A 13,760-nucleotide genomic window follows, 5' to 3' on the forward strand; every position below is an offset into this window, starting at 1 on the left:
AAAATACAGTTAAATGGAAATTCATTTTGCAAATTCTGGCAGAGAAGGATGAAAAACCAATGATTTCTGTTCGCTCTGTTTGGTTTGCTGAAGAGAAATATTTATTTGAGTTAGTGAAACAACAACATTTCAACCATAGTTTATAACGAAGTACCCACTTTTTTTTTCAATTACACCTGGCAGCCAACAGAATGGTCTGATTACCTGCCTACTCAGTCTCTGCAAACAATCACTGGAGGAATTGGAGGGCCTTCCAATGGAACTCCATCCTTCAGCCACTGAGGCCAGCACGCAGCAATCCATAGTGGTTTTGGCAGACCCCTTTAACAGAGCGAGGTCTTCCACCACATAGCATACATACTCCCCAAAAACCCCAGTCCCGATATGGCCAGCAACCCAAACCAAAACGAACCCTCCACCCGTCATACTCAACCCGGCCTAGGCCATAGTGAGGGTGGGCCAGTGCTAGGTAGGTGGGTGGAGGGGTTGGGGTTGCTGGGTTGAGTGGTGAGCAAGTCCCAAGGGCACAAGCCACAACTCTAGGACCCAGGGGCGGAGGAAGCGGAGAGGAAGAGGGAGCTCCAGACGACCTCTATTAGACATTTACTGAAGATTTACTTACTCAGGGGTTAGAGAACAGTGCTCGGTTTTAAAGGCAACATTACTGTATTTCCTACTTGGGAGCTGACCAAGCAACACTCTGGTCACAGCAGTCTACTTCTCTAACCGCTAGAGCCCGACCCCAGCTGTTCAGTAAGTACTGCGGTGTGTTCATGGGTAGGATACGAGTGGGGTTGCCGGGCCTCACCTTGACGGCACTACAGTTGTTCTGAGAACCGCGAACCACCCCGGTGGTCCCGTAGAGGCGTGTGGGGGGTTTGAAGGACACCGTGAGGCTGTAGGTCTGGGAGATGTGCTGCACTGTGGGCGAACCTGGGTCAGGCTGCACAATGGCTGGCAGCTCAAACGACAGAACCAGGGGGAGCAGTTCCTAAGAGAGTTAAAGAGAAAGAGTCGAAGAAAATGCGTGTGAGAAAGTTACTGAGAGGTACAGAGACAAACCGAGAGTGACATATTTATTACCCCCAGGCTGTAGCAATCGTACTATCGCTTTGCAGCATTTATACTATTGCCCTGCAGTACGTAACTCTAGGTTGTGTAATATGACAATATCATGACAGGCAGCCGTCGCTGATGACACAATCACAATCTTTTTAGGACACCTGAACTTGACATATGTTGGATTCTGTCCACTTTTGTTTCATGAACAAAATCATAAAACTGGACGTCAGGGGAGAACTTTATTAAAATGAGTCCAAGATGTTGATCTTCTTTAGGTCTTACATGTCCTCCAATACTTGTGAAGTTAATGCAGTCTTTTATGCCAGGACCCATAGGAGGCGGTCAGTGATCATAGCCAACCATTACAGAGTCTATAATCCTCCAATAAGAAAGGTTAATTCTACATAATACACTTGGTATGGTATGTTCCAACCTACCCTAAGGTCCATCAGTCAGTACTATCATGTATTGTTTCAAGCTTAATTCAATTACCTGTCATGCCCATAATCTCACAGGTAGAGTTGCATACAGCAAGGAAATAAACCAAATAGACATTTACCTGTTTGACATAGCACATGTCCAACACATAATGATGTGGTAGTTAGACTATTAGCACAATGCAAAAGAATCATCTAAAATGTAGAAAGAGCAGAGAGCATCCAAACAGCAAGAAATGTCTTTCTTCTGCGCTCCCGCATGTCAAATGATCATGAATCACAGTAGTGCCACCACAAGATCAGCCCATATAAATTGTTCTTGCTGAAAATCCGTTCTTGCAAACCCAAAACCCATTAGAATAAGATGCAGTTTCACAGTAACTGCATTACAACAACTGGACTCAGTTGCACTGTTAGAGTTAATATTCAATAACTCTAACAGTGCTAGTTTACACTGTTATGTATATTACTGCCATATCTAAATGTTCAATAATATCAACTAGATTGCTGCTAGTTTACAGTACTATTTTCTTTCAACTGCTGCTAGTGCACAGTGCTATGTATATTTTGGCTTTATTTTATTATAATTATCTTTGGCTATATTTTTTTAATATTCTTCTCCTTAACTCTCACTACATACTGTTGTGTGTCATGTCGTAAGAATTTCCTTGTGCAGGATGACGCTGTGTTGTTTGGTGCATTTGACAAATAAACACTGAAACTTGAAACTAACAATGAACCTGAGTGGTACTGATGTAACAAACGGAGCCAGAGTATCACAGTCCAACGACATCATTCGTGTTCAGTAACAGATGTTAAGGTTCATTTCCGGGATGAAAAGAAACATAGTTATTTAAAAGATTTTCTATATGGTTGCTTAACTAGGAGTGCAATGTATACAAAGTTAAGCTTAATGAACAAACTAACAAAACAACCTAGCTAGATCTGACATTAGCCGGCCTAGTAGCACCTCTCACTTAGTACCTCATTTTGTCAGTATAACATCAACAATAGCTACAGTAAATATAATAAGCTATCGTGACCAAATTTTTCCTAATTATTCAACAGGGCTAAGCAAAAATAATCATAACCAGGCTTAACAATTTAACTGAATTCACATGTGAATAGTGAAAGAATAACATAAGTGAGATCTCTTAAACATAGGCATGTGCATATCCACAGAGACATAACATGTTCCACTTCTGCTGGGTGTGGCAAAACATAAAAATATTTCAACTCAATAAAACCACTGCTGTCTATCACAATTTTTACTGTGCCAGTACTTAGTAAGGTCCTAACATAGTACGCCCTTCATCACGCACATGCTAACGCACAACTCCATCGGGAGCTGATTAAACATACAGTGCAATACTGTAGTATAGAATCATGTCTGCTCCTAGACGTTCTGTTGATACTCAGACTGTAAATGTTAAAATCACTAAATTATACATCAAGTCATGCCATCAGAGACCTGACCAAAAAAAGTGGACTCCATCACTCAAATAACAGCAGTCATTCAAACTGCCAGAGACAAGGAGAGGCCATGAAACCCGGCAGAAAAGTTCATACATACACATAAGGTTACTCATGTACATGTGCGCGCACACACACACTTATCCAAACAGTCTATCTTGGGCAGTGTGCCACAGCACAGGCTGCCTCAGAAAGGCAAACGGCATGAATTACTTTGACCAAAGAAATGTGCCCATGATTAATCCCATATGTTTTTGGGCCTACATTTATATCACGTTTCAGGGGTTCCACAATGAAGGCAGAGAATTGTAGGTCAGCATGTAGGGAAACACAGAGCGGACAAACAGTATGAGTCGACAGGGCGTTGAATGAAGAATGGTTCAGACAGAGTTGACATAAGCTTAATAAAATGAGTCTACCTGGCAGATTTAAGGTTCATATGTGTTTAATCTGCAGGTGTGTATGTGGCTCTGTATGAATTAGCATCTGCTAAAGGACTAAAATGTAAATGAACAAAAACAGAAAGGCAAACACTGTATAAATGGTTACGACCACACTAACCTGGGACAAAGCTAAAAACAAAAGCGTTCATCATACAGTACACCATTACGTTTTCAAGAGTCAAGGTACATGTCAAATCTAGCCTGCCCTTCAAAAAAATCATTTAGAACAAAGGTCCAGTACAACAAGAGATTTCCCACATCTGGGAAAACTGATAATATTATTCCAATCATTGTTTTTAGTCACAGGTGGAGAGGCCACCCATGATCATTTAGTGTCAACTCAAACAGTAGAGGCAGGTATTGAGGAAACAAACTAGTAAGGTTATCTTTAACCTCAAACCCATCTCCTGGTATTAAGTAGATATTCCATCTTGCTGTCAATATTATACTATACTTTTGCCCTTATTGCTGACTTTACACATATTCCCTGCTTGAGTAAATAAGATTAACCTTTAAAAGAACCATTAAAATGAGATATGTTTGGACATGGAGAGTGTGTAGAGACCACTGGTGACATGTAGGTTTGTCTGAGCTGTATGTTATCTGAGCAGAAATGCTACTTGGACGCAATTTTGTCAATATGACTTGACCATAATGCTCGTCCATTTAACACTAGTCCTAGGAGTTTAGCATCCTGAACCTGCTCACTCATCCTTGATGCACAACTCATCTTTGATGCACAACTCTGGCTGAGGTTTAGGTCTTATGCAGTGTTTAGAACCTCATATAATGCTCTTAGTTTTAACTTTAAAGAGGACCAGTTTGCTGTTAAGCCACCATTCTGATACTGACTGTATCCGTTTGATAAAAAATATGCTGAATTACTTCCGTCTCCTGTGGACACAGAAATGTCCATTTTGTCATTGATTGAAGGTATGGACAATAGGCTAGTCAATACAGACTGTTCCATTGTAGAGTTTCCCATCAAGGTTGTCTATAAAATGGTGACTTATCATTATTGTCTTTTTGCTCTCAGACTCGTGGGTTTGTCAAGTAGAGTGCAGCTACAGCAGCCTGCAGAGAAAGTAATACTGCATTTAAGCAGTCTTTAATTCAACATAAACATCCACTGGCTGTGTGATTTTTGGATGACAGAATAGGCCATGTGTCTAATCGAGCTTATTTTATAAACTTTTATAAACAATGCTCGAATGCTACTTTAAAATTCCATTTTTATCTAAAGTATTTTGTTTTGTTTTTATCAAGGAAGTGCATGAACTGGGTTGCGCCCTGTTCCCTGTGAAAATACACACTCACGTGCGCTGTTGCGCATTAACTCTCCCTCTCACCCTTGTTCTCTCCTCTCTTTCACTGAGCTTATTTGTCTTGGTCCACCCGGAGAGGAAGCACGTGCGTGCAAAGACTTGAAGAAATGGTTGTGAAATGGTCTGGAAAGGAGAGAATCACACCAACGGAATGGGCCTCCACCCTCTGAGCTGGAACTAGGTCTGGAGCTGGGGTGAGCATACACACTCCTCCAGGCCAAACACAATGGGTGCTGGGTTTGATCCGTTTGCTCGGGGCAGAGCATTACTAGGGAGTTCACAGTTTCCAAAGCAATAACTCGCTGTTATAGGGAAACTAAATTATTATTGTGTCAGAGGCTTACAATAACAGCCTGTTCAGAGAACATAACACATTTAAATCAGGAGTATCTATTTTATGGCCACCTAAGTATTATCATATTGACATATTGTGAGGTCCCGTGGTAATTCCCAGCCGTAATTGAAATGGCAACTTACCCGGATTTTGGCTCGGGCTGCCTCTACCCCTCCTGGCTGGCCTGCAATAGATACCTGTTCAGATGGTGGGAGACAGAATTTGTGATATAGTCAAACCTTTGTCCTAAGCATCATTAAGATTACATCAAAACTGGAATCTAAAGCTCTGAGAAAAAACTGGGCAATAATGAAAGTTCAACATAGCCAAAGCATGCTTTAATTTCCACTTGGTCCTGTCATTCTCAATTCCATAGCTTACATTAGATTTGCCATCGCAACCCAATCGGGAAAGAGAAGAAAAAATGAGGAAGATGGTTTAGTGCGTTTTCCTTTATTTAACCCATGATTTCAGAAATTACCTTTCACCTCTTTACATTTTGACAGTATCCCGCAATAACAATCACTGGAACAAAAATCTATAAAGAACATCTAAGGATGTATTCATATCCTGACTGTGGATTGGTAATCATATGGTTTCCTCCTCTCCAAGCCTTTCATCGGTAACTCACGAGAATGGAGCCAAGCCAGCTCTGGCCCACAGAATCTTAATGCCAGCCAACTATAATCGGCACATCTGCACAAATGAATCTCCAATCTTTGAGACTAGTTGCTACCTGGTTCAGGTCAGCACTACCTCCTCACACACATATGTAAATGCACTGGATTGAGGTAAATGATCTTTGAGGGGATGGATAGCTTGCACAGAGCTAAGTCATGTGAGTGTGATTACATGTAATGCTTACATGAAGTTCAAAAGGTTTATTTGTCATTTGCATTAACAAGTTACGGCAGTGAAAAGCTTGGTTTATAATTTAAAAAAATAACACAATCAATGATGACTATAAGTCTGGATAGCTGTCCTCTAGACCCGCTTACCAATCCAAAATGTTGAGCAGAAGTGAACTAATGCATTGTCAGTGACCAACATAACAGAAAAACTGCTACCGCAAAACCACATTACAAAAGCCCACCTTGTGCAGTACTATTCTAAATCTCAAAAGGAAGTTGAGACACTGACTTTCAAATGATAATTTTTGAGGGAACATGATTTTCAGGCCTACAGAAAAGGATCTGACACCGCCAGATGTCCATCCCTATTTAGTGGCATGTGCTACATTTGAAGTTGCACGTGAAGGTATGTGTAAACAGTTAGGCGCACACATATGTTCGACAAATAGGTTTTTAACAAGGAACTGCACATAATACATTTTTGTTACGTAGCAGGCAAACTAATCAATCAGAGCTTGTGCCAACAGACAGTTAATCTAACTTGTATTGAGTGTCTTGCATAAAAGTGCACACGGTATTCTCTGTCCATACACACAGTAGGCATTCTGTTCCTACCTGGTTGCTCTTCTCTGCCTGGTTATTGCGATTGGAGTCGGGGAAGTGGATGTGGCAGCCCGTGTCCTCCATCACCTTCTTGATGTTGTTCCCTCCCTTCCCGATGACATGGGAGTGCTCCGTGTGGGACACGTCCATCTTAAGGGTCACCCTGTTACTCTGGAGGGAGAGGAAGGAGGAGGGCACAGTCATTTTAACAGAATATATTCAGGCAATGGTTGAGACGCTCGGGGGTTTTCGTATCCGTTTAGATTACAAGGTTTTTGTCCCCAATCTCCTCATATCTAATTATATCTACCGCCCTGTCTCATCATAAAAACTCCCCAAGGATTTATAAGAGTTGAAGATGGCAGCAAACTTCATTCTGAGAAGCAGAGAGTAAATGGCCTACTATCAGATGTAACCAGATGGGCACTTTCAAAGGTCCACGTGCAGGCCTATTCTACAGAGTGATGGGCATAGACCATTTCACCCCACATCCCATTAAATTTTTTCCCCCTATACAATGTAAATAAGAATGCCATTATGAAGCAGTAGACCTCAAATAGTTGATTAAATAGTATTGGCTACAACAGAAAATGCTAAAACCAGAGCTAGCATTCTGTCTTGACTCTCATAGCGCAATAAATAAATATTATTTATACCCCCTTAACGATATTTACGGGGCCTCGTCTCTCTCAGTCCATTTACTTCCATCAAACGATTTTCTCAGTGTGTTATCACACATCTCACATTGAAAAGGAACAAATTAGGAAGTAAACCAACACATTCTAGAGTCACTCATTGGATCCATGTGTCCACCATTCTTGTTAATATTTAGGGATGTCAGTGTTGGCCAAGAGAACAGTGCGAAACAAACACAGTCTCTACATTCATACGCACCTTTGTGTCGAGGACTGACATGATTCGGTCTTTGGCTTCCCTCACGTTGTCTCTCTTTCCACAAACCTTAATGTGCGGATCTGGAGTAAGAATGAAAGGAAATAGGAAGGTTGAGAGAACAACAAAATCTAATAGAAAGTATTTTAACACCATTCCCAAAACTATACCGCAGGGAAATTAGTTAATTAGCATTAGCTATTACATCAGAAAACACACTGTTGGGATATCGCTGATTTCGCATGTTATCCTGCTTTGTCGGATTGAATGTGTTGATCACTATCAGACTACTAAACAGTACTTAACCAGAAAACAGCTATTCATTCAAATAGCCAAGGGATAAAGTTACTCACATCCAGTGAATGAGTGCCAAAGGCACAGTTTCTTTGTATATCTAGTTAAATAAATGATATCGTCCTTCAGCTGTCAAAAAACAAGGTTGTGTCATAATATGGGTCCAGCGAAACTGAATGCAACCTAACTGGCTACTCATGTCCACTACATCATAAGGGTTATGTTAACAGCAGATGTACAACAAATGTAAATAATAATAATACATCATCTGGGAAAATATGCCAATTATTTGAGTAAACTGCACTTGTAGACACCCTCTCATGTCAGCAGTATATAAAATATATACACACTGCTAATACTCATGTACAATATATCATGCTGTGTGTAGTGTCCATCTGGCCAGCAACTAGGAGCCCCAGTGTTAAATGTATTGAGGGGCAGGAAGTCCATTAAGCTCCTTCCAGGAATCTCCCTCCCCACACACTCACCCCAAATAGCTCATATTGACTGAAATACTCCCCATGCCGACAGAAATAGAACTCAGTGAGGTTTGTTTGCTTTATAAGATAATGCAGTTAATGGGGGGGAAAATGCAGGTAAAAGCCTATACTATTATACAGAATAGTAAATGCAAAATGTATCACGGCATGAAAGAGAAGTTTGTGAGAATAGCCATAATGTGCTGAATAGGCCTCACATACCATCAAAACTCGAATTTCACAAACCCAACAGAAACTCCCCATGTGGTCACAAAAGTAAAAGTGAGAGGAAAGCATATGAATTGGCACTGGTCTACTGTGGAGAGATCGGAGTTGGCTGAGCTCTGGAATGTTGCTGCTGGGAAGTGTTTAAGAGCCTCCGTGCTCCACGATTTATGGGACCAGTGGAAGGCTGCATGGATCTCGTCAGTGCGACATGGGACGTCTGCCTTATTTTTGAGGCAAGATCACGGAAGAGCGGAGACCAAAAAAAAAAGAAATACCCCAATGCCTCTGATGTCCACACCGGATTACATCACAGGAGGAGAGGGTGCCATCTGAGGCAGAAAAAAAAACAGTGCAGTGTTGAAAGAGACCCTCAGGGAACGCTGCTGTGACTAGAGAATGTAGATGACTAACTTCCTCTACCGCATCTCACCAGTAGAGGGAGTGTTGGCCTTCCATTGACCTACTCTGTGAACCTTGCACTCAGTTGGGCTAAATTTGTGTTGCTATTTGTAATGTTGAACACATTTCTGAAGTGTCATGTGTACTTATATGATTGATTGTAGAAAATAAGGTATTAGTAAACACATTATGACCCACAAATGAAGCCACGCCCTGCCTCCAATCGGTGTCATTTGGTAAATGTCAGACCTCTATGACAAGACCCATCATTCTTCCACGTATAGTCAAGTTGTATTTTAGCGTTTTTTTTAACCAGGCAAGTTTCTTAAGAGCCAATCCCTATTTACAGCAACGAATGTTAAGGGGTGGTGGAACAATTACGGTTAACTGTCTTGCTCAGGGACCGAAAGACAAAGCTTCTAGACTAGTACCACTACAGTTCTTGTAAGGGATGGTATTATTTAGCAAAACATGATTTAGACTAAACCATAAGTGAAAGTAACATTGTAGTACCATGATAAAGATGTAAGTGCCATAGTTCATCAGCTTAAAAACATTGTACCACAGCATATAAATACATGTTTAACCACAATGTTGGAGTGTTTGGCAGAGATTGAGAATCGTCTAGACAGCTGTCCTAACATCGTTTCAAATCGTAGGCTATATACAGTTTACAGTTATGAGAGTTGCATTCATGGGTGAATATCAATGAAAGTCATTCGTTTGCTGCATTTAAAACCAATAGCCTACCTGTTGGTTACTTGTGAAAAATATGTGTTTATTATTTGACGCTAAGTGCCGTCAACCTGCAAACAAATACACGTTCATTAGAAGTTTTACCTACCTACACTGTGCGTGACAATTTTCCCATCAGCCTTTAAATGCACCATCTGCAAATGTAATACCCAGAGCAAATTTACGGTATATTTAAGACAATTTATGACCTTAATTTCCCTGATTTTATTTTAACACATAAGACTTTATGGAGCCTCGGGAACCCTGCAATTAGACCATACAACTTGTATACTATCGTTTTATATTAGGTATTTGCAATTTCAATGGTCACTCTCAACGGTATGTGTTCGTTTAAACTTGATGAACCGTTTAAACCCTCTCAGCTTACCTGAATTACGAATGGCTTTTCTACAACGGCCTTCCATCCCAAACTATCTGTAATCAAGTGACATTCAAAATATCTGTAAAACTACTGAAATATGAAAAACTATTAAGGAATGAGTGGTGTCTGAATAAACATTGAAAATCGAGCTAAATCGACGTGTTGCGACGCGCACTTTTGAGCTTTTGTCATGACGAATGAAAACAGGATACATGGGATATAATAAAGTCATATTTACCTTTAAGAAAGCATTGCATTTTTGCACTTCCAGAACTGAGTATCAGGACACGTGTAGGCCTATTTTCTAAACTTTACAGGCAAAAAGGTCTTTCACATTAAAGATTAAGCTCCACGCCTTGTAGGTACAGTCAAAGGTTTACATAAACCTTAGCCAAATACATTTAAACTCAATTGTTCAGAATTCCTGACATTTAATACTAGTAAACATTCCCTGTCTTAGGTCAGTTAGGATCACCACTTTATTTTAAGAAAGTGAAATGTCAAAATAATAAGAAAGAATGATTGATTTCAGCTTTTATTTCTTTCCTCACATTCCCTGTTGGTCAGAAGTTTACATGAACTCAATAGGTATTTGGTAGCATTGCCTTTAAATTGGGTCACACGTTTTTGGTAGCCTTCCACAAGCTTCCCACAATAAGTTGTGTGAATTTACACCAGAACTGGTGTAACTGAGTCAGTTTTGTAGGCCTCTTTGCTCGCATACGCTTTTTCATTTTCTAAAGGATTCAGGTCTCCAATACCTTGAATTTGTTGTCCTTAAACAACTTTGGAAGTATTGTCCATTTGAAAGACCCATTTGCGACCAAGCTTTAACTTCCTGACTGATGTCTTGAGATGTTGCTTCAATATATCCACATCATTGTCATTCCTCATGATGCCATCTATTTTTTTAAGTGCACCAGTCCCTCCTGCAGCAAAGCACACTGACAACATGATGCTGCCACCCCCCGTGGGATGGTGTTCTTCAGCTTGCAAGGTTTCCCCTTTTCCCTCCAAACATAACAATAGTTATTTTGGCCCAACAGTTCAATTTTTGTTTCATCAGACCAGAGGACATTTCTCCAAAAGGTACGATCTTGTGCAGTTGCAAACTGTAGTTCTGGCTTTTTATTGCTTTTTATTTTGGAACAGTGGCTTCTTCCTTGCTGAGCAGCGTTTCAGGTATGTCAATATAAGACTTATTTTACTGTGGATATACACTCACCTAAAGGATTATTAGGAACACCATACTAATACTGTGTTTGACCCCCTTTCGCCTTCAGAACTGCCTTAATTCTACGTGGCATTGATTCAACAAGGTGCTGAAAGCATTCTTTAGGATAGCATCTTGCAGTTGATGGAGATTTGTGGGATGCACATCCAGGGCACGAAGCTCCCGTTCCACCACATCCCAAAGATGCTCTATTGGGTTGAGATCTGGTGACTGTGGGGGGCATTTCAGTACAGTGAACTCATTGTCATGTTCAGTGAACTCATTGTCATTGTCAGTCTTCAACTGTCCAATTTTGGTGAGCTCTTGCAAATTGTAGCCTCTTTTTCCTATTTGTAGTGGAGATGAGTGGTACCCGGTGGGGTCTTCTGCTGTTGTAGCCCATCCGCCTCAAGGTTGTGCGTGTTGTGGCTTCACAAATGCTTTGCTGCATACCTCGGTTGTAACGAGTGGTTATTTCAGTCAAAGTTGCTCTTCTATCAACTTGAATCAGTCGGCCCATTCTCCTCTGACCTCTAGCATCAACAAGGCATTTTCGCCCACAGGACTGCCGCATACTGGATGTTTTTCCCTTTTCACACCATTCTTTGTAAACCCTAGAAATGGTTGTGCGTGAAAATCCCAGTAACTGAGCAGATTGTGAAATACTCAGCCCGTCTGGCACCAACAACCATGCCACGCTCAAAATTGCTTAAATCACCTTTCTCTCCCATTCTGACATTCAGTTTGGAGTTCAGGAGATTGTCTTGACCAGGACCACACCCCTAAATGCATTGAAGCAACTGCCATGTGATTGGTTGATTAGATAATTGCATTAATGAGAAATTGAATAGGTGTTCCTAATAATCCTTTAGGTGAGTGTAGATACTTTTGTACTTGTTTTATCCAGCATCTTCACAAGGTCCTTTGCTGTTGATCTGGGACTTATTTGCACATTTCGCACCAGAGTACGTTCATCTCTAGGAGACAGAATGCATCTCCTTCCTGAGCAGTATGAAGGCTGCTTAATCCCATGGTGTTTATACTTGCGTACTATTTTTTGTACAGATGAATGTGGTACCTTCAGGAGTTTGGAAATTGCTCCCAAGGATGAACCAGACTTGTGGAGGTGTACAATTAGTTTTTTGAGGTCTTGGCTGATTTCTTTAAATTTTCCCATGATGTCAAGCAAAGAGGCACTCAGTATGAAGGTAGACCTTGAAATACAACCACAGGTACACCTCCAATTGGTCCAAATTATCTGAAACCTCTAAAGCCATGACATAATTTTCGGCAGTTTAACGGCACAGTCAACTTAGTGTAAACCTCTTACCCACTGGAATTGTAATATAGGGAACCTAAATAAGAACGACTGAATACATATATTTTCTCGTACTGGTCCCCCATTGGAGTCGAACCCATAACCCTGGCGGAGAAAACACCACACTGTACCAACCGAGTTACCCACAGGACCCTAGACTAAACATTATCCATAGTGAGAATAAGGGAAAAAAAATATTTTTTGAAAATGCTTTATAACATTAGCTTGTTCTACTTTCAACAGATATGGGTGTAAGGGAAATTCACATTGCCAACCAATCAGGGGCTCCGCCTCGTCTGGCTCTCGTTTAGACTATTGGTGCCGGACATCAACCTTTGCGGGCCAAGGCCTAATTTATCGAATTGAACGGTTTCATGATTTGTGTTTCTGGGGGTGGATCACCCCTTTAAATGCATATGACTCAAATGAATAGAGCAGACAAATCACTGCCCATAAATACAGGCTCTTGAGTTGTGATTGAGTGCTATCACATGTTCTCAAAAAGATTACCTAACTTGTATTTGCTCTTTAATTAGACAGCAATGCAGTTCTGAATAAGTAAGTTGTTTGTCCATTAACTTTGAAATGTCTTGTATGTTAGATTTTTCACCAGTATCAAATTGTTTCAAATGCAGTTTTTTATATTTTCAATGATTTGTACACCAAAGATTTTTTGTACCTATTCAACATTTGGAATAGCCAGCATGTTGCTGAAATGTTTTTGCAAAAAAACGATTAGCCTGTCACTTCCTCAGACCAATAATCACGAAAAGACTCGTTGACTGGTCCCTTGAGTTTATAGCTAACCTCAGTTAAAACTCACAGGTGTAAGATTTTCAGGAATTCTATGCAGATGTCAGCTCTGATTATTTTACCCAGAAGACAATGTACTTCCCCTGTGGTAGTTAAGTACATGCTCAGAAGTGATTGTGTTTTTCCTCCAAAGGCACAAAAAGCAGTGATATCAGGAAGTCTGAATGCCAACAAATCATTGGGCTGAATTTAAATGGACTAAATGTTCTCCCAATGGAAGTTAGATTTGTGAATGAACTTAGGAGGTTGGGTGGGACACATTCTCTAAATTGACTGGGGGTAGTAGAGCTTCTCAAAAGATTCCAGTGTAAACTCATCAAATGGGAGGAGTTCAGGAAGTTACATAATGTTTTTGGATTTCACATCTGGCATTGAAAACACGCACTGGCATCCCCTGGGGTAAAAAAAAAGGGGTCATGTCAAAACCAACCCCCACAGATGAGCTTTAAATAGCAGTAGTGTTTTATTGGCAGGGGTGAC

General features: G+C 40.6%; 1 protein-coding gene across 10 annotated transcripts in view; it reads right to left on the bottom strand.

Annotated features, from left to right (window-relative positions):
* The window catches only part of LOC105010548 (protein bicaudal C homolog 1-A), a 75,374-nt gene that overhangs the window by 31,194 nt on the left and 30,420 nt on the right, over positions 1 to 13,760 (bottom strand). For 9 of the 10 annotated variants that reach the window (XM_020047678.3, XM_010869899.4, XM_010869898.4 and 6 more), the window contains exons 4-7: positions 7,423 to 7,502; positions 6,541 to 6,699; positions 5,218 to 5,271; positions 809 to 991 (exon numbers count right to left, since the gene is read on the bottom strand). In XM_020047678.3, coding sequence (XP_019903237.2) covers positions 809 to 991; positions 5,218 to 5,271; positions 6,541 to 6,699; positions 7,423 to 7,502 — 476 coding nt within the window. Of the gene's footprint in view, positions 1 to 808; positions 992 to 5,217; positions 5,272 to 6,540; positions 6,700 to 7,422; positions 7,503 to 9,663; positions 9,710 to 9,942; positions 10,032 to 13,760 lie in introns of those variants that run through there. The other variant, XM_020047679.3, reaches the window with a different exon arrangement.

This window comes from Esox lucius, chromosome 6 (assembly GCF_011004845.1).
Source record: "Esox lucius isolate fEsoLuc1 chromosome 6, fEsoLuc1.pri, whole genome shotgun sequence".
Lineage (NCBI taxonomy): Eukaryota > Metazoa > Chordata > Actinopteri > Esociformes > Esocidae > Esox > Esox lucius.